The sequence below is a fragment of the Bombyx mori genome, chromosome 5, assembly GCF_030269925.1.
Source record: "Bombyx mori chromosome 5, ASM3026992v2".
Lineage (NCBI taxonomy): Eukaryota > Metazoa > Arthropoda > Insecta > Lepidoptera > Bombycidae > Bombyx > Bombyx mori.
This window is the reverse complement of record NC_085111.1, coordinates 16,631,584-16,655,725: the sequence shown is the minus strand read 5'-3', so window position 1 is coordinate 16,655,725 and position 24,142 is coordinate 16,631,584. Positions and strand designations below refer to the sequence as shown.

The following is a 24,142-nucleotide window of genomic DNA, read 5'->3' as shown; positions in this document are numbered from 1 at the left end:
ACCGTGGAAAAATATTGTACCGAATATTGTACCGTATAATTATTGTATCGATACATTATCATTATGTCGATGAAGGAAACAATACTCTGTGCACTGTCAGTATTTTACCCTTTGCTAATAGTGCGTCAATTACTTGATGTCAAAGTCAAGCTTTTGAAAGAAGAATTTTAGTTGAAGTGAAGTATTCATATAGAAAAATCACGGCGATTTAAAGTAAAATATGTTTGATTCAAGTTTAAAGCATGCTTGCATGCTTCCAAAGCCCCCACATTATCTCAACCTGTATCCGACTGCTGGATTTTTGAAGCGTCAGGTAAACAGGAAATTATTATTCTTTATTGATAAACCCTGTAACGGCCCCGTGTTCACCTTGTCTCTCATGCATTGTAATGCAGTAATATAATCAATTTATGTAGCGTGCATTATAATGCAGAAATATATAATCAAGATTACAGTAGACTTTACTATAATAAATAATATTATGTTTTGAAATCAAATTGATTCGGGTATCATTTTTGAAAATATAAAGATCGTACACTTGTAGAAAATATTTTAGTTTTTTGAGATGAGCGATTCGATTTCGCGATTCCGCGTGATTACAAACTAAAAATATTACAAAGAAAATGATTTAGGGTATGTAAAACATTCTTTAAAAAACAAATAAAGTGGAAAAGTATAGAATAAGGAATTAAATTGTTGACATAGTATATTATAATATAAATCAAGGAATTAAAATGTGATGTGAATTGTCTTATCATAAAACTCTCGGGGAGCTTCAGTTATTTTGGGTGTTTAATGTACATCAGTTATCATAGCCCCGGTCACCGTCTTGTCACCGGAATTAACCCATAGATACAGTCCACTGAGTTTCTCGCCTAATCTTCTCTGTAAGTCGCTATTCCGATCCGGTGGTAAATTCCGCGAAACACTGTTCTTGCTAGGACTAGTGTTAGCAAATTATTTTAGGTTGAGCCCATGAACTCACTTACCCGTTCGGGCGTAGCTGAAATGGATATGAAGGGGATCCTTCGGCTACCAGCGAATAGGTTGGAACAAAAACATAATATGTACCTTTCCACAGTGATATGATCTGAGCGATCAATTATTCATCATCATTATCCTGCCCTTCTCCCAGTCAACCTGGGGTCGGCGCAACATGTTTTCTCCTTCCATTAGCAATTATTATCAAAATAATTTTAGAAACTCCCAATCAGTTGCATGCAATTTGCTATATAGTTGCGACATCTTTCCGTTTTAGATTTACAAATATCGAAATCTAACACTACCGGTCGAATGGCATCACGGCAGTGCCCAGTTCATCAGAAGCCAGATGGCATTGAGGCTTGAATGGGATCGGCAGGTCGCCTTAAATAACTGGTTAATTTGGCATCCCTACAGCACTATCAAGTTTTATTGGGACTTTTACTTTGTGTTAATTACATTCGCTGCCATGGGGTATATGCCGATGCAGGTATTTCATGGCTGTAAGCATTCTTTTGTGTTTCGAAAACATCCTACAGTTATTTTTTAGGTAGCCATTCGTGTGATCAACAAGTCTGTTTTTCCAATTATTAATAAGTTAAAACATTATTATGGTTCTATTGTTAAACACTATTATACTTTTTTTTTATTGAGATTTTTGCATTTGATGCCTCATATGCTGTAATAATCCACTAAATAATCATTTTTGGAAATGTCACCCCAAAGGTCATGAGGACAGAGTCAGGTTCAGATGTCAAGTTTAATTAAAGAATAGAAACAATTTAATGTTGACTGTTCTATAATTAAACTTGCACATTGTCTACGTTATTTAGTTTTGTTACAATTCACATTACAGGTCCGGATCCCTACGATTATTTCATCTTATACGCCGATGCGATCGCATTTATTAATGTGATAATATGCTTTATCACCGGGTACCTAGACGAAGGACACAAAAAGATCATTCTAGAACCGAAGTTGATCATCAAACAATATTTGAAGACCAATTTCATTTTCGACCTCATCGGTTGCCTGCCGTTACAAATGATCCAGCCATTCCACGATTGCCGTTATCCGTCGCACACAATATTCCTCATTTTCAAACTATTCCGGCTCGTTGCTCTGGACTATCAAAGCGTGAACCTCTTGAATCAACTAGGCTTGTCGTACATAACGAAAGAATTCCTTTCTGTTGTGGTGCAGATCGTAATGTTTTTCCACTGGATGGCCTATATACATTATCAAATGCCAGCTTTCTGCGTTAATCTGTACGCAATGGACGACTACTTGCAGCGCTGGATGAATAGATTTGCGGTCAACACCGGCATTCCGATGTTTCAGAAGTACACGATCAATCTCTTCTACGTTTGCAGTTTGTGCGTGGGCGCAGGGTATTACACGCCCCTCGAAGGCCACTCGCTACTTAGAATGATCCAGACCACAGCGATAAGTTTGACCGGTCTGATTTTCCTTACGTACGCCTTCATGAAGCTGCTCCGTCTGACTATGTACCAGCAGTTCGAGGTGAACGTATTTTACGGTAGATACAAGGAGCTACGGGACTACATGAACCTAAAAAAGCTCCCGACTTGTCTACAGAGGAAGATCGATCACTTCATTAATTATAAATACAACGGACATTATTTTAATGAACGACACATTTTGGATACAATCAACGAACAAATCAAGCAGGACATAAACATGTACAGTTGCAAGACGTTGATGGATAATGTTCCGCTGTTCCGGGATATGCCTGTCGCTTTGATTAACAGCATGATATTTAGCTTGAAACGGAAGTTCTATATGCCGGGACAGGTAAATTAAAAAAAGATGTGGTGTCGTGGGACACCAGGTAGGAACGAAGTTCCTTCGGCGAATGTAGAATCGACACAATTTGCAAAAAAAAAACGTGCTCAATTTTATGTAGGTTTTCTTGATTTTTCTCTTAAATTTTGCTTAAATTAGTTTTTATTTAAGTACATGAAAGTATTTAGGAAATTCAGTATTTTAGGAAATAATAAATTACGTAAAATAATAAAAAATCGTAATTCAAATTATCAATTAAATAACAAAATATGTCTCTTTATTTTTGTTTGACAACATAAAATTACATAGAAATAGAAATAATTACAAAATAGAGAAAGAAGGGATGAGAGAACAAAAAGAAAGACGGAGAAAGAGAAAGGTAATATACACTACTCGCTTGTGTATACAACTGTCGCGCCTGCGCACGTCTCATTTAACGGTTTTTTTCCACGGACTTTTTCTTACGGTTTTACTAACACTTTTTTTTCAGTTCGGTCGCGCAGCAAAATCCTTATCTCCTCCAAGCCTGCCGTAAGGAACTTCGTACCAAAAACTGCCTATACTCTGTAAGACTCTTGTTGTCGAAATTTGAAAAATTATTACACCGGCAATCGCGTAGCTAGTCTTAGACCAAGTTAATGTCTGAATGACCTATATGTACCCATTGTATTACCCGTAAAGACTCAATCTCACAGTCCTTTAAACTGACACGAGGGCAATCCTCATTATTTTCTCTTTGAAAAAACAGCATACGGTGCGTTCTCAAAGATCTTTATTCTTTAGAATCTGGGATGAACTTCCATCTCTTTTCCCCGAAAGATCAAAGGGTATTTAGGATGTATCATGAGGGACACGAACCTGCCACTCACATTAGCCACGTACAGGGTCGTGGAAATGTTTTCATGCTGTAAAAATAAACCTAACTATTTTGGGTTATTAATTTCATTCGAGTTCAGGTAAAAAAATTAAAACAAAAAAAAAACTTTCTAATTAAATTGACCACGTCTTAACACAAGGACGCCGTTAACGTTTTCTCATAAGATGACCTGCATGCTCGCCTGTCGAGCTGCTTACAACAGAAGTAGCAAGGATCCCAATACGCGTAATAGAAATAAGCTTTTTTTTACATTAACGAGAGATGATCATGGGAAAGGTGGCGATTACAACGTGAATGTCACCACCCGCCTTCCGACATGGGATCTTAATCCCAATTCTATAACCGTTCTCCCATCCTTATAGCTAGCTAAAACGTTTTACTGCTTAGTGACATCAATAAACGGGGTAGTGGTAGCTCCTGATGAAGGCAACATTTGCTACTCCATTACGGTCCATGTTATTATGATCTTTTACAATGTTTTCAGATGGTGGTGAAGTACGGTCAGCCCGGAAGATCGTTTTATTTGATCTCTTCTGGTACCCTTACGGTATTAGACTCGAAGGACAAAGAGGTGATAGCACAATACATTTAAAAAATATATTGTATAGCGACATCTATGTGCCAAGAGCGGCAACTACTGAATTTATCAAAATCATTTTCCGGGGTGCTCCGGTAATAAGTTGTACCAGAGATTATTAGCATTCTAGCAGTTATCTTTGTTTCGCGTTTCATCTGTTCTTCCTACGATTAGATAGACCACACATTTAATAGTGTGTCTTTTATATGTAATTTCTCATGACGTGGTTAGCTCATTATTGCACATTATTGCCGATAATCCCATTCTCTCGGATCGTTTGGAGCCTCTGGGTCTGCGGAGGGACTTCGGTTCCCTCTGTATCTTGTACCGTATGTTCCATGGGGAGTGCTCTGAGGAATTGTTCGAGATGATACCAGCATCTCGTTTTTACCATCGCACCGCCCGCCACCGGAGTAGAGTTCATCCATACTACCTGGAGCCACTGCGGTCATCCACAGTGCGTTTCCAGAGATCTTTTTTGCCACGTACCATCCGGCTATGGAATGAGCTCCCCTCCACGGTGTTTCCCGAGCGCTATGACATGTCCGTCTTCAAACGAGGCTTATGGAGAGTATTAAGCGGTAGGCAGCGGCTTGGCTCTGCCCATGGCATTGCTGAAGTCCATGGGCGACGGTAACCACTCACCATCAGGTGGGCCGTATGTCCGTCTGCCTACAAAGGCAATAAAAAAAAAAAAAAAATCTCAACACTAGTTCTTTATCAACACCACATTAATGTCATTATTATTATTATTATTCGTGACACAATCATAAATCCTTCCATAAATACCATTAACAAAGCTTATAAGGTTTCAACTCAAACACGCAAAAGTCGAGCGAGCGGTTGCCCTGCGGATAAACAAACAAACGGACGAATATTAATTTGTTTTCAGATGGCCCATTTAAGGGACGGTTCGTACTTCGGCGAGGGAGCTATACTACGACCCGGTATATTAAGGAAGGCGACAATAATAGCCCTAGAGATAACTGAAATATACAAGTACGCATCGTTAATTATTATTACTGGAAATTTCAATGAGTATCCCTGAATATATACAACTTTTAGGCGAAAACAATGAATGATCACTTGAAAGGCCTGGGATTATTTTCGAAGCTCGATGTATGTATTCATTTCCAAAAAAACGAAATTACTTTCCGAATAACCCAATAGATTCAGTGAGTTAGTAGGTGAGCTCACGGGGCTGAAACCTGATGACGTTGCTAGCACTAGCCCTAGCAAGAACAGTGCTTCGCAGAATCTACCACCGGATCGGAAACGCGACCCACTGAGAAGATCCGGCGAGAAACTCAGTGGGCTGTGTCTATGGATTAATTTACACGCGCAGCCCTTTGTCGTAATCGACAAATTAGACGAAGACGGTGATTGGACATCACAGGGAATCAATTCCTTGAACCATTTCAGGTTCACAGCGGAAGATTTTCAGGAATGTTTACGTCCATATCCACACTACAAGAAGCAGCTGGAGGAGACGGCCGCTCGTGCGGCTGCGAGGAGCCAGAGCTCTTGAACGACTTTCCAAATTATTAGGTTCACGGCAGACGAGAAAATTTTGAGTGATTTTTAATACACTTGTATTAGCTTCAAACATATCGACGCTTGAAAGGTTGCATACTTATTAACGATTTAAAATACGCTTTTATAGAAAATCCAACTAAAAACAGAAAATAAATTTATTAAAAATATATTATTATTATTAGTTTAACTATTATTTATTTGTCTGACTTTGCTATAATTAATATTATCGACGAAAACAGAGTACTTCAAAGAGTAAAAACTGAAAAAATATACTTGCTATGCAAACGAATAAAACAAACTCTTTAATTGCTATTGGAGTATTTCTTTAATTCACATGTTTGACACCAACACTTCGAATTCTGCCTTCTGTTCCTAATCATACAAGTTAATAGACATTTCAAACTTAAACTAAGGGCACTTCAATTATTCGAGAAAAAGAAAATGTTTATGAAACGAGCGATATAGAAATGTACGATCTTCTTTTGACTAAGCCAACTAATCTTTTTTAACCTCTAAAATAATACTAAAAACTAAAATTGTCGAATATTGACCTTTAGAATAGCCACAATATCAGTAATATGATATATAATTTATGATAATGTAATGTATAATAACGATATTATAATAGTGCCTGTTATTTGAATACTCTTTGAAGAAAATGTAGGTATTGTTACGCCAGTAAGAGTAACACCATCTATCCCGAATAGTCGAACGAATATCGAAGGATGTAGTAGCAACTAGAACAATCGAAGAGTACAACGCCATCTATTGCTAGATATCGGAAACAATACTAGAGATGTGTGGAATATTCTCGATAATTCTAGGGATGTGGTATCGACTATAAAAGCGTTGCAGAGATGGCATGCAGTCATTCAGTAATCGGAACTACTCGAAGCGAAACAGCGAACGGATCACCTGAAGCGAAGCGGAAGAAGCGAATTGAAGAGTTTTAAAGTTTTTAAGTGTTGAATAGTTTTTAATTCATAGTTCGATGGAATTTATTGATCCCGAACCCCAGCGCATAACAGCATCATATCGAACTCAACAAAAAAAAATTTGTCCGTTGATTCAGAGAAAAAACTTTGTATAGCCACGGTAAAACCGAGTACTCACCCCGAGTCTTATAACAGAGTTGACGATGTTAGCTGTCCAGGCGGCCTCGACCCTCAGCAGTTCCTGTCTGGTCTCCGCGCTGAAGTACCTCGGCCCTGGGGTCCCGACCCCGGCGCTGCTGCTCTGCACCAAGAAGCAGTGCTGCCTCCAGTCCACCGTCTCGCTCTCTTTTACAGTCCTGAACATGGTCTGGTAAACTTTCAGGCTTTCTGGGCATTTCGCTAGCTCGGTCATGTTCATCTGTAAATTTAGTTTTCGAGATTAATGGTCATAAAAAAAGCATCGTTGCGGAGGCTTCCCTTAATAATATTTCAAATATACAGGGTGTTTGAAAAAACCTTTTATTTCTAACGAAAAAAAAGCATTTCCACATTCAACGCGGTGGTAGGACCTCTTGTGAGTCCGCAAGGGTAGATACCACCACCCTGCCTATTTTTGCCGTGAAGCAGTAATGCGTTTCGGTTTGAAGGGTAGGGCAGCCGTTGTAACTATACTGAAACCATAGAACCAGAGAACTCATACCTCAAGGTCGGTGACAGCATTTACTTTGCAGATGTCTATAGGCTCTGGTAACTACTTAACACCAGGTGGGACTACATCTACGCAATAAATTAAAATAAAAAAACTCAGTTGCCAAATTGAAACGCAACTAACCGGTGGTACGTCAAAAAGCATGACGTCAGTTCCTTTCAGTACCAAGAACTTCGGTCTATAGGACTGCCAGGGCTGCGGGGCCGTGACCACGCCCTCGTGCACCCAACCCATGTACTCGATCCGCTCTCCAGCCGCCAGGTGGCGGTTAAAAAGTTTCATCTGTCGAATTAAGATTAATCATAATTAATATAATTAATTACTTACCTAGGGGTAGAGGTCCCAAACGATGGTCGGACCAAATAGCGGAGGAACTGAGGGTACCTGTCAGCGACACACTCCACCAAGCTACAGAACGGGATCGATGGAGACACCTGGTTAACAGAATCGGACGATCCTCAGCAGTGAGGGACCGATCAAAGAGAGAGAGAGAGAGAATCGAATTACAAAAAAAAAGAACGGTGACTGCATCTTTTTTTTATGTGATTTTATGACATGGTAACTAAGGCCTTTAAGTCATATCTTATTTTAATTTATATTCTTATTTTTTATGAATAGTGGAAAAAAAATTATAATATGGAGTGAAATGAAATGAAGATGATTGATTTGAGACATTAATCAACTGGGATGAAATTAAATGAAATGAGATGATATGTCATCAAATATAATGTCAGTAAAATGGTGGTCATTTACTGACATTTTTTCTGTGGACTTTTTGAAGGATCCCGAGAAGCTACGTCCTGTGACTTTGTTTCACTTTCCCACATTTGTGCACTTTCACAGATATTAAACAGTTAATGAACCACCGTTATTACGCATTTAAACCTAAAGGAACACTAAATAGACAAAAAAAAAACAAATCACACAACTTCACTCCCCGCGTTCCCGCCAAAAAGTCCGCTACTGCATCTTATCCCTATCTAATAGGGTTGCCACAGCATTTATATTTGTGCTTTATGAACGCATCTTATGGTGTTCTGCTTAGTGTTAGTTTTTTAACGTTCTCGATAGTGTAAAAGTTAAATCAAATTTGTATGCAGTTGGAACAGCGCCCCTAGCGGCAAACGTAGGTAAAAGTTCCATCTCCATAGTATGAATCGTAGTTTGAGTGTTGCCACTTACTTAAATCACACGTATATCTCGTCACAATTATCACGCAAATTAATGTTATAAATGTACCTGTAAGTTCGTGAGTCCCACGATATTATCGGAAATGCTCTTCAGCCAGTGAGAAAGCGCCACGGGATCGTCCACGTGTATCACTCCGGTGGTTAAATGCGGACGAGCTCCTCGGACCTGAAATAACAGTAATAACTGAAAACAGTACACAAACAGTGACAATAACTTTTCTATATAATATATCGAGGGGTGAAAGTCTGTAGGTATACGACAAAGGAAAGATCTTCCACCGAGCGGGTGATATTGCTCGTTAGACCGACGGTCCGAATGTTCGGAACTTGTACAGGGTGGGCCAGAAAGGCGTGCGAATTTCAAAATCACATTACTCGCGACAGGAAAGCGGGAGCGGGGTGCGGGTAGTGGGGATAGGTTCCTTGGTTCTCGGAAATTCAGTTGCCATGGAGCGTTTTACCGGTGAGCAGCGTGCTTTTTGTGTGAAAGCGTATTACAAACATGGCGATTCGGGCACTATTGCGCGGCGTTTATTTCGTTCTAAGTTTAATTTACATGATTTAAACCAATGTCCGAGTGAAAGTGTGATGAGATCGTGGGTCAGAAAGTTTGAGTCTTCGGGTTCGACATTAAATGAAAAACCTGCGGGGCGTCCAAGGTCTATAAGAACAGAGGAGAATGTAAGTGAAGTCGCGGTGTCTGTACGGCGCGATCCCCAGCAGTAAATTCTGATCGCTACACAGCAATGTTACGTAACTTTTTCTTTCCACGACTGCATAATTTTGAAGCCTATAACAGCAGGACCTGGTTTCAACAAGATGGCGCGACATCCCATACATCCAATGAGTATTTGGCAGCTGTTAACGAAATATTTAATGGAAAACTGATATCGCGTCGAGGGGACATTCAATGGCCTCCCCGGAGCCCAAATCTCACGCCACTGGATTTTTTTCTGTGGGGGTACCTCAAGAGTCGCATTTACGCCAATAAACCGACGACAATTGCCCAGCTCAAAGACAATATTCGCAAGGAAATGTCCGATATTCCACGAGCGATGTGCCAGCGAGTTTTCACGAATTTGAGGGCTAAATTGGAAGAGTGTGTACGTGTAGATGGCACACATGTCAGCGATGTTATTTTTAAAAAATAAAGTTCCCATTTGTAATCTTTATTATAATTATATTTTTTCTTTCCTGAGCTTTGTAGTTTTTTCATATGATTTTTTATAATCCGCTCAACTTTATGGCCCACCCTGTATATATGCGAACTTATCTTGAAGATGTCGTAAGCGAGATTCAGGTATCTGTTAAATATTTTGCGTTGTATGATAGATGTCGCGTATTAAAGCAACATTTAATACGCGACATTTATCATTAATTAAAGGTGCATTTTATTTGGTATTAGCTTTAACAACTCGACGTTTTTAATTGAACTTCAATTAGGTTTACTGCATTCAAATAGCTGAAGAAGTTTTTTTTTGTTATAATTCTTGCAAATTTTATAGTTTAAATGGCCCTCCTGTAAAGTGGCAAAAATAGCCATCTCGATATGTTTAAATAACGTTCGTTTGCGACCTGACTTATAGCTGGTTACAAGAGCCGATAGACACTAGTGTCAATATTCATCATCATTCTCCAACCCTTCTCCCAGTCACCTAGGGTCGGCGCAACATGTTTTCTCCTTCCATACTCCTCTATCATATACCAGTTCTTCGCTCACTCCCCTCTTACACATATCGTCTTTCACGCAATCCATCCTTTTTTCTCAGGTCTACCTCTTTCTCTACCTTCAAAGCTTTCCAAGTGTACCACTAGCAAACCTGAGATACGATGTTATTGCTTCTTCATGGAAATCGTGCGTGATCACGCCTGAGTATTTACAAAAATCAGCACCTGCGACTCGGATTTTAGTCCAGACATATTTGTACCACAATACGAATGTACCTTGGCGCTATGGTTGCATCAATAGTGCGTGCGTGTTGTTACGTGCGTGCGTGTGCGTTTGCGTGCGAACGTGTGCTACCACACTGGTCGCAATGAATAATTATCATCCTTAATTTTTTTTGACATAAAATCAAAGCCTTCACTTGCACTAAAATACCATAATGGGTTCCCTTCAGAACAGAAATAGGCCACGTAGTGGAACCTACCAAAGCGTGCTCGCAACAGTAGTTAAAAATTATAAGTTTAAGATAACTAACCTCAAAAGCTCCAGGTCTCAATTTATCCGTTCCAAGGACGTATCGCGTTACGTATCCCATCATTAATGGCACTGAAAAAAAGAGGTAGCAAATTTAATTTCTTGCCCATGAAAGCAGTGTCTTACTTCGAAACACTACCCAAAAACGGCACCAGATATCAGCACATCTGAGATTGCCAAACCGCTACCCACTCTTTAGAACTCTTTCAATTTTTAGAAGTAAACAATTAGTGTATTATTGGAACGAAGTTCCTTACGGCAGGCTTGGAGGGGATAGGGATTTTGCTACGCGACCGAACTGAAAAAAATGTGATAGTAAAACCGTAAGAAAAAATCCGTGGAAAACAGTGCGTGGAATAAAACCGTTAAATGAGACGTGCGCAGGCGCGACAGTCGCATACACAAGCGAGTAGTGTATAATACCTCTCTTTCTCCCTCTTTCTTTTCGTTCTCTCATCCATTCTCTTCCTATTTTGTAATTATTTTTATTATATTTTTTTATTGCTTAGATGGGTGGGCGAGCTCACAGCCCACCTGGTGGTAAGTGGTTACTGGAGCCCATAGACATCTACGACGCAAATGCGCCACCCACCTTGGGATATGAGTTCTAAGGTATCCGTATAGTTAGTATCAGTATAGTTACAACGGCAGAAATAGGCGGGGTGGTGGTTACTACCCGTGCGGACTCACAATAGGTCCTACCACCAGCTTTCAGTTAGTATGGGTCACTGTTTATAAAATTTTATATTATAGTTATATTAGTGAAATTATTAAGACAAACCTGATACGACGTCGACCCATTCCTTAATGGTGACATCGTGTCTATCCGAAGCCACCGAGGGAGGCCGGGAGCCTCTCACCGACCCTGTAGCACTCCCCGGTCTACTCGATTCTTCATCAGGCCAAGCGCTCTAGAAACATTCAAATAATAGCATTGACTAACTTCTATTGTTATATATTTTTTGGGTTTACAAAAAATTCTGCTTATTTTTTTTTTTTTTTTTATGTAGTACTATTTATTTACTAACAATCACGCCACGTTAACTGGTCCCGTGATAAGTTCGTAAAGAACTTGTGTTACAGGTACCAGATAACAGAAATAAATGTAAGATTTTTATTATACACATACATATATTTAATATACATCCATAACCCCGGAAAAGACATTTATATTTATCATACAAATATCTTCCCTTGGCGGGATTCGAACCCGCGACCCCCTAGTGTAGTGACCATGTCACTTACCACTACACCAGACGGACGTTTATGCAGGGCGTCCGATGATTCCTAATGTATGTCCGGCATTGATCTATAGAAATTAAAATATTTTATATTATCATTTTGATAATAATGCAAGAAACTACATCTAAGATTAACATTCGGCCTTTTCTCCATTCTCCACGTGGCAACTTTACGAAATACGAACCGGCTTAAACATTCAGTATTCATTCTTGGATTGGTGTGAATCAATGTAACAATTCAACACCAGCTTCAGAGTAAGTTCAAGTGTACAGTAAAGACAGTAAGTTTGTAGGCAGCGGCTTTGCTCTGCCCCTAGCATTGCTGACGACCATGGGCGACGGTAACCACTCACCATCAGGTAGGCCGTAAGATCGTCTGCCTAGGAAGGCATTATATTTTTTTTTTAATATTCAGATATTCTCACAACCCAATAAATAAATTTTGTAATATGTAAGCACTTAAATTAAACGTTGTTAGCAAATACAAGCGCCAAGAACCTGCCAACCACCATTGGTGTGTTCTGAACTCTTCTCCGAGTTGCAATTCGCATCGACCTTGTTGTGAAGCGATGGGTGATCGTCGCCGGTGCTGCTGTCTGTATCTGATGCTCCGTCAGCTGTAGCATAACAATAAAATTGTTATAAACTGAGTATTCCATATTCATCTATTATTTATATACATGAAGCTTGATACTGGGCTGCAAATATATATTTTTTACAATTTTTTTTTTTTTTGTTGCTTATGTAGCTGGACGAGCTCACAGCCCACCTGGTGTTAAGTGGTTACTGGGGCCCATAGACATCCACAACGTAAATGCGCCACCCACTTTGAGATATAAGTTCTAAGGTCTCAAGTATAGTTACAACGGCTGCCCCACCCTTCAAACCGAAACGCATTACTGCTTCACGGCAGAAATAGGCAGGGTGGTGGTACCGATCCGCGCGGACTCACAAGACGTCCTACCACCAGTAAAATTAATTTAATTTTACTGGTGGTAGGACCTCTAATAATAAATTATTGTTCTATGGCGACTTTTGAATGTTAGAATCCAATATAGAAGACAAGTTAGTCCAACATAGGTATGTTTAGTATGTCTAGTATCAAACAAAGCACTAAACAGAGTAATGTAGAGCATTATTAGAATCCATATTACTAACCAACTTGAATGTGGTAATGTTTGAAAACCTATTATAATATATTCATATACCTCGATATCAGATTTTAGGTATAGCAGATTGAGTTAGAAACCAAGCATTATAATATATGATTACCACTGTTGGATATCTTGAGGCAGGGACAAAAGTACATTGACAAGCTTTGATTTTATCAATATCTCTGATCAGCATCATTGTCGTGTGTTTTCTACAGCAATTAAAAAGACCTTACCTTGCTTCTGTAAGAAAGGTGTGGCAGCCCTATAATGCTTCACAGTTAGTACAACGATATCACCGGCGTTCCTCAGTATGTTCACAGCATCGTCGTGTTTGCAGGCTGTTATGTATTCACCATTAACTGAAATAAAAAATAATTCGATCACTCTGGTGTATGATATCAAAGCCAACTTTAATGGCATTATTGGTAGAGATGCATTTTTTAAGCTTGCAGCCGGCACTATTTGTCATGAAATAGTCACCATTTAAAAGGTGGAACGGTAGTCATACAGGTCAGAATTTAAATCTATGGGTTCTAGTAATCGTACAGCATCAACTAGGCCTCTAAAAACTAAACTGCCTTACAAGAGTTATTGGAACGAAGTTCCTTATGGGACGATGCGGAGGGGTACCCTAACCAGGAAAAAACGTCCATAATGGAATTTTTTTATTATTTATGTACAGTCTCTAGTGTCTATACAGTCTTTTTTTTTTTTTTTTATTGCTTAGATGGGTGAACGAGCTCACAGCCCACCTGGTGTTAAGTGGTTACTGGAGCCCATAGACATCCACAACGTATATGCGCCACCCACCTTGAGATACAAGTTCTAAGGTCTCAAGTATAGTAACGACGGCTGCCCCACCCTTCAAACCGAAACGCATTACTGCTTCACGGCAGAAATAGGCAGGGTGGTGGTACCCACCCGCGTGGACTCACAAGAGGTCCTACCACCAGTAATTACGCAAATTATAATTTTGCGGGTTTCATTTTTATTACACGATGTTATTCCTTCACCGTGGAAGTCAATCGTGAACATTTGTTGAGTACGTATTTCATTTGAAAAATTGGTACCCGCCTGCGGGATTCGAACACCGGTGCATCGCTTCAACACGAATGCACCGGACGTCTTATCCGTTAGGCCACGACGACTAAAACAGTCTATACAGTGTTTAGTGTATAGTTTATGTTTATTTGTTTATTTGTTTATTATATATTTTTTTATAAATCATTCAGAAAAAAATAAAGTTTATAACTTTGTAAAGTAGTTTTTTTATATATTTTTAGCAATAAAAAAATCATAATAAAAAATGTATACCCGAATAATTATTTTCTTTATACCTCGAATAGAACTTAAAATTAATATTTGAAGTGAAACTTCCTTATCGGCGTTGGAAAAAAATTTACCGTCACATTTTTCGGTTACGCGTCACATTTTTCCGTTACGCGCCATCTTTTAATTAACGGCTGTATGTTCTGAAGTATGGATGCGCATTTGAGAAACCGACCTCATGTCTCAAGGTGGGTCACGGAATACATTTTGTAATTGCAATAATCCCAGGTAACCCACTTAATATCACGTGGACCGTGCTATTATTGTTATTACGTAAAATAATAGGAAGAAAAGTACCAGGGTATTATGATATCAAAGAGATGTATTATTATAACTTTACTCTGACGTACAGCCTTCTTTATTAATTAACGGCTGTATGTTCTGAAGTATGGATTCCGATTTGAGAAATTGACCTCATGTCTCCAGGTGGATTACGGAAATCATTTTGTAATTCCAATAATCTCAGGGAGCCCACTTAATAATATCACGTGGACCGTGCTATTTATTACTGTTATTACGTAAAATAATAGGAAGAAAAGTACCAGGGTATTATGATAGCAAAGAGATTTATTAATAATTAACGGCGGTATGTTCTGAAGCATGGTTTCGGGTTTGAGAAATCGACCTCATGTCTCAAGGTGGGTCAAACTTCACGAACCTCAGGAACCCCATTTAACACCACGTGGACCGTGCTATTATTATTAATTTATAGGAAGAAAAGTACCAGGGTATTATGATATCAAAGAGATGTATTATTAAAATGCTGTAATAATCTTAGTAGCAAAAAGGTAAAGTGAAATAATTGTATTATTTGTATTCATGTCTATGATAATAAAATCCTTTTGTTTAAACTTTATCTAATTTAACTTTATTTAACCAATTTCTAGAAAGTTGCATGTAGATCATTTTTCGAAAAATAAGGCCATAAACAAGTTTCACTTCTTACGTGTGTACACTAGTACACGCACACATTTTTTTTATAATAAGGAACTTCGTTCCTATCCGGTGTCCCATGACACCCCACATCTTTTATTTTTATTTTTTATTTGTAAAGCAAATATATCTTAATAAATTTTTCCTTTCTATTCTTATTTATGAATTAAGCAATTATAGTCTAGGAATACCGATAGTGAATCTGAATGTGAATTATTTATCATAATGAGGCTAATTAGTCTGACCTTTAACATCCTAAGATGATCATAATATTAATAGACAATACATCATTCCTATATCATTGCCGGTTCGAGAATTGCAAGTAAAACAACTCAATTGACTTCTATTTAAATAGTTCAACGTAGATATTGATGGCAATTACAATAAGGACATTCCAATAATTTTGTACATCTCTTGTGACAATTCTTGTTGTTGTTTCATATATGTGATAAAGAAAAAATCTCATTATTTTTTTAAATCGAGCATGAAATATTTATAGATTATTGTCAGTCATATAGTACTGATGGTTGGACTACAAATATACCAGATGATTTATTTATTAAAAATATTGTTTCCATATAGTTAATTTTATTCTGCCGTGAAGCAGTAATGCATTTCGGTTTGAAGGGCGGGGTAGCCGTTGTAACTATGCTGAGGACTTAGAACTTATATCTCAAGATGGGTGGCGCATGTACGTTGTAGATGTCTATGGGCTCCAGTAATCACATAACACCAGGTGGGCTGTGAGCTCGTTCACCCATCTAAGCATAAAAAAATATGGTACAAGTACTTGTTAAATTACCTTTAATTACAGCATCTCCAACAAAAAGTTGTCCTGTCTGATCAGCAGCTTGGTCCTTGTATATCTTTGAGATTAATATTGGCAGTTTATGTTCTGAACCTCCCTTGATGCTGAGGCCAAGACCACCAACTTTCTGCCTGGTAATTTGTACCATCCGCTCCTATAAAAACAATTGAGATTTTCAAAGTTCCGCAGCAATATTTATTGCGACTGGGACCATATGTAATAATTTATGTCGTAAATCTACAGTTTGCAGATGACTATTACTGAATTTTAATTTAATTTAATTTAATTTAAATATATAAATATAGTAGTCAACAAAAGGTTCGTCAACGTTCATGGATCAAGTTTATAATAAAATTTAGATCTAATTTACATTTTGTTAATATCAATTTTGTGTGATCGATATATTTGTAAAGAAGGGCATCTTGTCATCATCAGTGACTGATCTTCCAAACTTTGCATAGGCCACACTATAAAGAGATGCAACAGTACTAAGTCTATGTTTTAAAATAATTCTTTGTGTTATTTTTCCCTCTCTAGAGATTGGTATATATTTTCTTGTTTTATTGTACTACAAATATATAATGATCTGATTGATGGTCAGATTGATTATTTCTTATGTCAATGCTCCAAGAAAGATACCACATGGAATGGAAAGGCGGCATAGTTAGTTAACATTAAAATTCAACTGACTGACTGACTGACTCGGTGATGCAGTAGATAGCACCCCTAGCTATTGAACTAGGGTTGTGGGTTCAATTCCGACATTGGGCAAACATTCATGTGATGAACAAGTTTGTGTGGTTTTTATCTGGGTGTTTATTATCTATATATGTATATAGCTAAACATATATAAGTATGTATGTCAATCTCCGGTACCCTTAACATAGGGAATCCTAATTTGGGATTTGGATGACAGTGCAATTTGTTCCCAGTTATTTATGACTATTATTAGTATTGTCTCATGGTGCATTGTCTCTTGGTGCTATTGCTTTAATAACCACTTAAGAGTTGTTCAACTTGTTGTTCACTTGCCTAGTAAAATAAATTATAAAATTAGCATATCCTTCTTACCCTAGCGTGAGGCACATTTTTGTCTTTTGGTGGTAATATGGGCACAGGTGCCTCTCTCTGGATGGTCACCGCGTCCATGGTAAGTAAAAGCCGTGCAGGCCGTGGACGGGACTTCCCATCCGACACCTGCACCATTCCTGTGCGTATCTAGAAATTAATTGACCACTGTTGTAAAATTTTTAAAATAACATTTTAACACATAGATTTAATGTAAATTTAATTGAATGTACTTTGATATCAGTAGAATGGAACTTAATTCACTTTCTTGAAATTTTCGTTCCAAATTAACAGTTAAGATCTTAAGTAAATATTTAATTTGTGAATTTGTAAATTAAGTTTTCAAGTTAGTCATATACACTCGGGTGCAATGAAATCGCACATCTGTACATTTTTTGAAAAATATTATTTACTTCTTTTAATTTAAAAAAATACATATATTTTTTAACATAGGGTTAAAGGTTAGTTCATTACCTATTCAATGATACCATATAAGTGGAGATAAGGTTACTTTCTTGAATAAAATAAAATACAACAACAATTTAATCTTTATTACAAAATGATTACTCGACTAAACCGTTTAAAATTTGGGGATTAATAAAAAAAAAACACAAAAAATACTGAAAAATCATTTATTAGTAACAAGTATTGCCCCCTCTTGCCCGAATTACAGCTTCACACCGAGTCCTCATCGACTCTATCAAGTTTCTGATAAAGTCTTGTGGCATGGCGTCCCATTCCTCTTTGAGCGCATTTTGTAGCTCCTGGAGATTAGCTGGAGCACTATTTCGACCTCTAATTTTTCTTTTTAATTCGTCCCACAAGTGTTCAATCGGATTAAGGTCCGGGCTCCGAGCTGGCCACTCCATCACGGGTACATTTACTTCTTGTAAGTATTGTCTCACTATCGCAGCGGTATGAGGTCTTGCATTGTCATGCATAAAAAGGAAGTTACTTCCAATTAAACGGCCAAATGGTACGACATGTTCTTGTAGAACTTCCTCTATGTATCGTTGAGATGTTAGACCTCTTGTTTGTCGCCTAATATTGGCCCCCAAGATGAAGACAAGCTCTGTTTTTCTTTCGAGTGAGATACCTCCCCAGAACATACACGAACCACCGCCGTATGCTACACGTTCTGTGATGCAACATTGGGAAAATCGCTCTGAGCGCCTTCTGTAGACCCTTCCACGTCCATCATTATCATGAAGACACATTCTGGACTCGTCTGAGAACAGGACTGCTTTCCACTGGTCGGCTGTCCAGTTGACGTGTTCTTGTGCAAATCCAAAACGAGCCCGGCGGTGAGATGGCGTCAATTTAGGGCCATATGCTGGCCTATGCGCAGTCAAACCACCTTCGGCAAGTCTCCTTCTGACTGTCCACCTGCTGACTACCACTTCACGCACCTGTTGAAGCTGCTGTGCAAGTTCAACGGCAGTCAAACGACGATTTCGCAACGCTGTCGTTACAAGAAATCTGTTGTCGCGCTGTGTTGTAGCTCTTGCTCGACCAGATCCTCATCGCCTTTCAAAGCCACCAGTCTTCCGATAGCGCTGGTACACACGACGAACTGAATATCGGCTGATATTCAGTTGTCGAGCTACAGCACTCTGGTTCTGGCCCGCTTCAATTAGAGCGACGACTTGAGCGGCTTTTTCCGGAGAAGTATCCATCTTTTTCAGACAAATGCAATTGGAGTCACTAGAGGTCTTATCAGGTTAAGCGTTGGCTTGCAACTGATGACGTTTTACACAAAACATGCCTTTTTATACCTGCAGTTGGTCTTGCAAACTGCAGTGAGTTGAGGGAGCAATTTTTGGAGTTTGCTGTTGTCGTTTTGTTTCATCAGGTAAGTAAACTTATCATGTCTTATGTGGTATCATTGAATAGGTATTGAACTATCCTTTAACCTTATGTTAAAAAATATATGTATTTTTTTAAATAAAAAGAAGTAAATAATATTTTTCAAAAAATGTACAGATGTGCATTCGATGTACAGAGGTGCATTTCATTGCACCCGAGTCTAGATGGTGGAGCCTAGAATTCCACATATTATTTTGTTTTTATAATTATATTACAGTAAAACCTCTTTATTTGTGGGGCATATGTTCCATAAATATGCCTTGAATACAGAAACTGTTAGTATGGAATGGTAATGGTACAAAGGGTATTCGGTTGGATTCACAATTTTGGAATCTTGGAATCCTGTACAGATGTACCGATTAGATGCATGAATAAAGAAATATTTAGTGTGAATATAGGAAGAATATATATAACAATAAGCATTTTATTGATGCCTTTGAAATGTGGGTGTGGCGGAGGATGCTACAAATACTGTGCGATGAGAACTAACGAGTCTATTCTAAGGGAGCTAAACATCCGAAAAAGGCTGTTTGCCATCTGGCGGGAATGTGTTATGAGGTTCTTCGGACATATCATGCAGTCTCCCAGACATGAATTAGAGAAGCTCATAATTGCGGGTCGCATAGAGGGCAAGTGTGCCGTGGGCAGAACACCAGCCAGATGGTCAGATCTAGTAAGGAAAGCACTTGGTGGTAGTCTGTACCATGCGGTACATGCCACCCATGACCGAACACTGTGGAGAAACGTCACATGTGGTCGCAATCCTCAATAGTGAGGGAACGATATAGAAGAATAATAGGAATTGGGTGACATTTTTTAATCTGCAAATAGTGAAAACATGAATGAAGGAAGTGCAAACAAGGAGCTTTTATTGTGCTATATTATGAATTTCCTTTATAATGAATGAATATGTTAGAGGAAGTCTGAAAGTGGCACCTGTGACAGAGAAGCAGAGGAGTGCGCGTTTGGGATAGTATGGACACAATACAGGAACTAAGAAAATAGCTAAGTATGATCTAATTATATAAACTATTATTGCTGACATTATATTGTAGAGCAGCTGTGATATTAGTATTAAATAATAGTAATATATTAGTAAGAGTAGTAATAGAGAATAATAGTAGAAAGTATAAGATAATAGTAATTGATTCACAATGAGCTTGACAAAATATATAGCATCAAATCAGAAAGATTGCAAAATTGAATTTAATTAATGATGGTTCGCATATAAGTTCAAAGCATCTCACAATTTGCTTATGAATTAAAAAATATTCAACTATGTAAAGAATGAACAATTCACAATAGTATGACAGTTTACAATTTTGGTAAACATTCTTGGGATCTTATGTTGTTTCATAATCTAGTCACACATAGTATAATTTCCATTATTTTGTGGTAGGGAACTATTTGTAAACTCTTCATTTTTAAATAAAGTAATTGTAAATATATGAAATCAACACATATATTGTTTGGTATAACTATCTACTTCAGAAATTTAAGGAAATCAATTCGTACATTTGGTTAAAGACTAACTATTTATTTCAACAAGATCCTAATTCATCATTAAAAATTCATTTCTCACAAACATTACATACCTTTTCATCTTTCTTCTCCTCTATCGGCGTCATCATCGCGACAAACACATACTATTATAATTACTAGTATGTTTTTATACTTTTTCAATTAAAATCACGATATATAAACTTTCGAATGCATTATTTTAGAACAACACATTATTCGTTTTCCAAAACGATATGAATCCATGTGAACCATCCCCTTGCATCCAAGCTGTTGCTCTTTATAGTATTAGTATTAATTATTTAAGGATTACACTTTACAAAGACGAAAAACAGGTCACTGGCTTAAGATAAATCAATATAGTTTAATGGGATCAAAACAATGAGTAGTACACATGTTTATAACACTTCTCAACAAACCGCAGATATAAGTGTTAGTGAAATAGGTATTTGGTTTATTGTATTAATTCATTGGCAAATTTGAAATTTAGTTGCCCAATGTACAACATTATTAATTAATTCACTAAAAAACTGACGAGAGACTACTTCAATTTAGGGCAGAGCAAGTAGTTTTTTAGAGATGGGCTTATGGGCAGTCCATAGATTATCAACAATGTACAATTCGAACATCTGACACAAGGCTGTCAAAATGTTAAAAAACGAATGAATAGTCGATTTGATATAAATCTACTGAAAGCTTTCTAGTACCTTTACCGAGATCGAGCAAAGATCCAGCCTCTTGATTCTGGCAATATTTGAAGGACAGAGTCATTTGTGACGGTTAAGTCCCAAATAGGTTTTATTATCAGACTTATTATTACCCATAAGCATCCCACGATCAGCCTGGAAGGCGGACGCCGCTCAAGGACAATTTTACTCATTTGATTTTTCAGTACGGAAGGCCACAAAACGACGAACGCTGCGTCACACGTATCTTGACAACCTAGGGCCATTCTCAGAGCTAAACGGCCAGCGAATACTCTAACAACTGTCCTTGAAATTCCAGGGGATATGACACTAGGGTTTGAATAATTTTAAAGTGTTCGCAGCCTGACTCTATAACTTCTCGAAATGCGACCACATTGATAATCATGTTCATCAATTAGATACAACTATAAAACAGTTAATAGGTAAATTTTAATTTAAATGAGAAAACTTTGTTTCACAACACACATCTTTATTTCCTTCTTTCTCCCTAATTAAATTAATATTATCATTACACAACATGTAAATAGAAAGTGTTTATACAATAGTATATAATTTAAGTAACTGTAATCTTTAACATTTTCTTTATAATAATATTTAATGACTTCATCACTTACTTAATACTGGCAGTCTATATAATGATATGTATCTTTTGCAGTTTGGAACAGCCATTACAGCTTACATTAATAACTATATTAATCTAAGCTTCTGGTCGTGACCTTTTGAACTATTGAAATAAAAGTATGTATTTTAATATATAATTTAAAAAATATAATTTAAGCAAGTATATAACCTTTCGCCATATAATCATGACCAGAAGCATTAATTTTAGTACCTTTTTACTGCTGTGAGATTTAGAATATTATAATTATAAGTATTAAGCTATATTAAGAAAAGAGTTAGTAACAATTTATTGGCACTTATTGAAAATTTAACAAAAAATTTGTCAAAGGACGTTGGACGTTGAAATACTATTTAAACTCTAGTTAGCCACTTTACGCACGGTAATATTATATACTATGGATAAACTGTACCTATTTAGAACAATTTTTTTTTCCTTGTAACAAAAATCTCACATCTAACATTCAATTCAAATCGAATCGGTTTATTATTAAATGTTTATAATATTAAAAGTTTCATGCTATTTACAGTTTTACCAACTTAATAATTACAATCCTTATAAAGCAGCTTTCTCGTTACATAGATCAATATTTTTTTAATAAATTACGTTTGAGAATAAGTGCCGTTTGACAACTGGTTTCACATTAAAATTAATATCGACGTTGAAATGATAACAAATTGAATGCAGTCAAATTAATAGACATGTTTCAAAATTACATAATATTGTAATCAACCAGAGAAGTGCGATCTCTCCTGGCTGAGCCTTTGCTCGCCCACTTGTCCTGGTGAAACTGGAAAGGCCTGCGGGCCACCAGTAATCCTTCAATCATAAAAAAAAAGAAGTGCGATCTGGTAATTTCAAGATGTTTAAATTCCTATTTAAACACTTTAAGTCCGTTTTAGAAAGTCAAAATTATTATTTCGTGCTACACGTGTATTGTACATTCTCGACGTTCTTGTTCTTTTCTCTGTTGGTATCTGAAACGTACGTGCACTCATTACCCAAAGATCTAAATTCATTTTTTTAATATGCCTACCTAGGTATCTACATATTTTGTAAAGTCATATAATAGTCATATTCTTTAAGATACAGGTTTTAATTCCTGGCGAACTCAATGCAAATTTTTGTATTTATAAGTATTACAGCTGGCAATCGAGGTTGTGGCGGTTAACAGCTGCTGGGATCCATAGCCTACGAAAGATGTTAACTTATGTCCACCCAACACAATTTTTAATCGATAGAGTCCTGTTCCATCTCAGTGAATGCTTACTCCGAAAAAAAAACCATTCGTCTTCAGACTCAATAGTGGAACACTCACGTAACCACTTCCCTCTACGTCAACAAACCACATTGATCAACTCACTTGTCGATTAAAGAAGATATATCAGCGGGGACGGGGGCGAAACTGTCTGAATGACCGTCGCTCCCATTTGGACCTCCGCTAAAAAATAAGAACAGTAACAAATGTAATGTACTAAGGGTGTAAAGTCGTCGCGATTATGTTAGTTATTTCGCTATGATCATCGAGTATTTAAAACTGCCTACCAAGCTTTTAATAAGCAAAAGATAAAGCGTGCTAATTAATTTGCCTAATTACTGGTGATATGACCTCTTGTGTGTCCGTGCGGGTAGGTATCACCCACCCTGCCTATTTCTGCCGTGAAGCAGCAATGCGTTTCAGTATGAAGGGTGGGGTAGCCGTTGTAACTATAGTGAGACCTTAGAACTTTGTCTCGGAGTGGGTGGCGCATTTACGTTGTGGATGCTTATGAGTTCCAGTGATCACTTGACACTAGGTGGGCTGTGAACTCGTCCACCCATCTAAGTAACAAAAAAAAGAAAAAGAAAAAAAAAAACAGATTACAGCCAAAAGAAGTCGCGTACTGATTCGAATGTGGAAGCTCATGTGGGTAGGCATCTAGCGCTCTCGTAAGCCGTGCGAGCGGGTCGTGAGCGCAGTGGCGCGTTCAGGATGAGCGGGGGAGGTACCTGAGTTCTACCTGCTGGTGGTGCGGGCGCTCCGTCTGCCGCTGCCGTAAGCGCTGCCACACGGCGATGTGCCCGACCCTGGCAATAACACAAAACATT

General features: G+C 37.8%; 3 protein-coding genes across 9 annotated transcripts in view; 1 reads left to right on the top strand and 2 right to left on the bottom strand.

Moving 5' to 3' along the window:
- Positions 1-21,340, bottom strand: part of LOC101743922 (gamma-1-syntrophin) — a 33,059-nt gene extending 11,719 nt beyond the window's left edge. For 2 of the 3 annotated variants that reach the window (XR_009973258.1, XR_009973257.1), the window contains exons 1-10: positions 20,806-21,319; positions 17,348-17,494; positions 16,271-16,430; positions 13,440-13,565; positions 12,551-12,669; positions 11,593-11,722; positions 10,813-10,883; positions 8,661-8,777; positions 7,545-7,703; positions 6,891-7,130 (exon numbers count right to left, since the gene is read on the bottom strand). Coding sequence is in view for 1 of the 3 variants with exons in the window: in XM_012688468.4 (XP_012543922.1) it covers positions 6,891-7,130; positions 7,545-7,703; positions 8,661-8,777; positions 10,813-10,883; positions 11,593-11,722; positions 12,551-12,669; positions 13,440-13,565; positions 16,271-16,430; positions 17,348-17,494; positions 20,806-20,841 (1,305 nt within the window). In the remaining 2 variants the exon portion in view is untranslated. Of the gene's footprint in view, positions 1-6,890; positions 7,131-7,544; positions 7,704-8,660; positions 8,778-10,812; positions 10,884-11,592; positions 11,723-12,550; positions 12,670-13,439; positions 13,566-16,270; positions 16,431-17,347; positions 17,495-20,805 lie in introns of all 3 variants that reach the window. The other variant, XM_012688468.4, reaches the window with a different exon arrangement.
- LOC101743772 (potassium/sodium hyperpolarization-activated cyclic nucleotide-gated channel 1) lies at positions 117-5,944 on the top strand. Of its 3 annotated transcripts, none has more exons than XR_009973259.1 (6): positions 117-313; positions 1,259-1,484; positions 1,838-2,796; positions 3,278-3,353; positions 4,149-4,235; positions 5,134-5,188. XR_009973259.1 is itself a non-coding variant. In XM_062668821.1 (6 exons), the coding sequence occupies exons 1-6, from the start codon at positions 221-223 to the stop codon at positions 5,767-5,769; spliced, it is 1,578 nt and encodes a 525-aa protein (XP_062524805.1). In that variant the 5' UTR covers positions 126-220; the 3' UTR covers positions 5,770-5,944. The 3 variants fall into 3 exon arrangements, 1 of the variants encoding a protein (XP_062524805.1); XM_062668821.1 differs by lacking the exon at positions 3,278-3,353 and adding an exon at positions 5,664-5,944 and having other exon boundaries at positions 126-313; positions 5,134-5,240; XR_009973260.1 differs by lacking the exons at positions 4,149-4,235; positions 5,134-5,188 and having other exon boundaries at positions 120-313; positions 1,838-2,904.
- A 543-nt stretch (positions 21,341-21,883) lies between the features above and the next one.
- The window catches only part of LOC101746375 (cell adhesion molecule Dscam2), a 188,584-nt gene continuing 186,325 nt past the window's right edge, over positions 21,884-24,142 (bottom strand). For 2 of the 3 annotated variants that reach the window (XM_012688428.4, XM_038011129.2), the window contains exons 38-40: positions 24,055-24,121; positions 23,418-23,495; positions 21,884-23,031 (exon numbers count right to left, since the gene is read on the bottom strand). In XM_012688428.4, the coding sequence (XP_012543882.3) occupies positions 22,980-23,031; positions 23,418-23,495; positions 24,055-24,121 (197 nt within the window). In that variant the 3' untranslated portion in view covers positions 21,884-22,979. Of the gene's footprint in view, positions 23,032-23,417; positions 23,496-24,043; positions 24,122-24,142 lie in introns of all 3 variants that reach the window. The other variant, XR_002430208.3, reaches the window with a different exon arrangement.

Coding starts and splice junctions, on each gene's coding strand:
- LOC101743772 (XM_062668821.1), top strand. CDS start 221: ATGTTTGATTCAAGTTTAAAGCATGCTTGCATGCTTCCAAAGCCCCCA. Junction 314..1,258: donor CTGGATTTTTGAAGCGTCAG/GTAAACAGGAAA, acceptor TTTCCGTTTTAG/ATTTACAAATATCGAAATCT. Junction 1,485..1,837: donor GATGCAGGTATTTCATGGCT/GTAAGCATTCTT, acceptor TTCACATTACAG/GTCCGGATCCCTACGATTAT.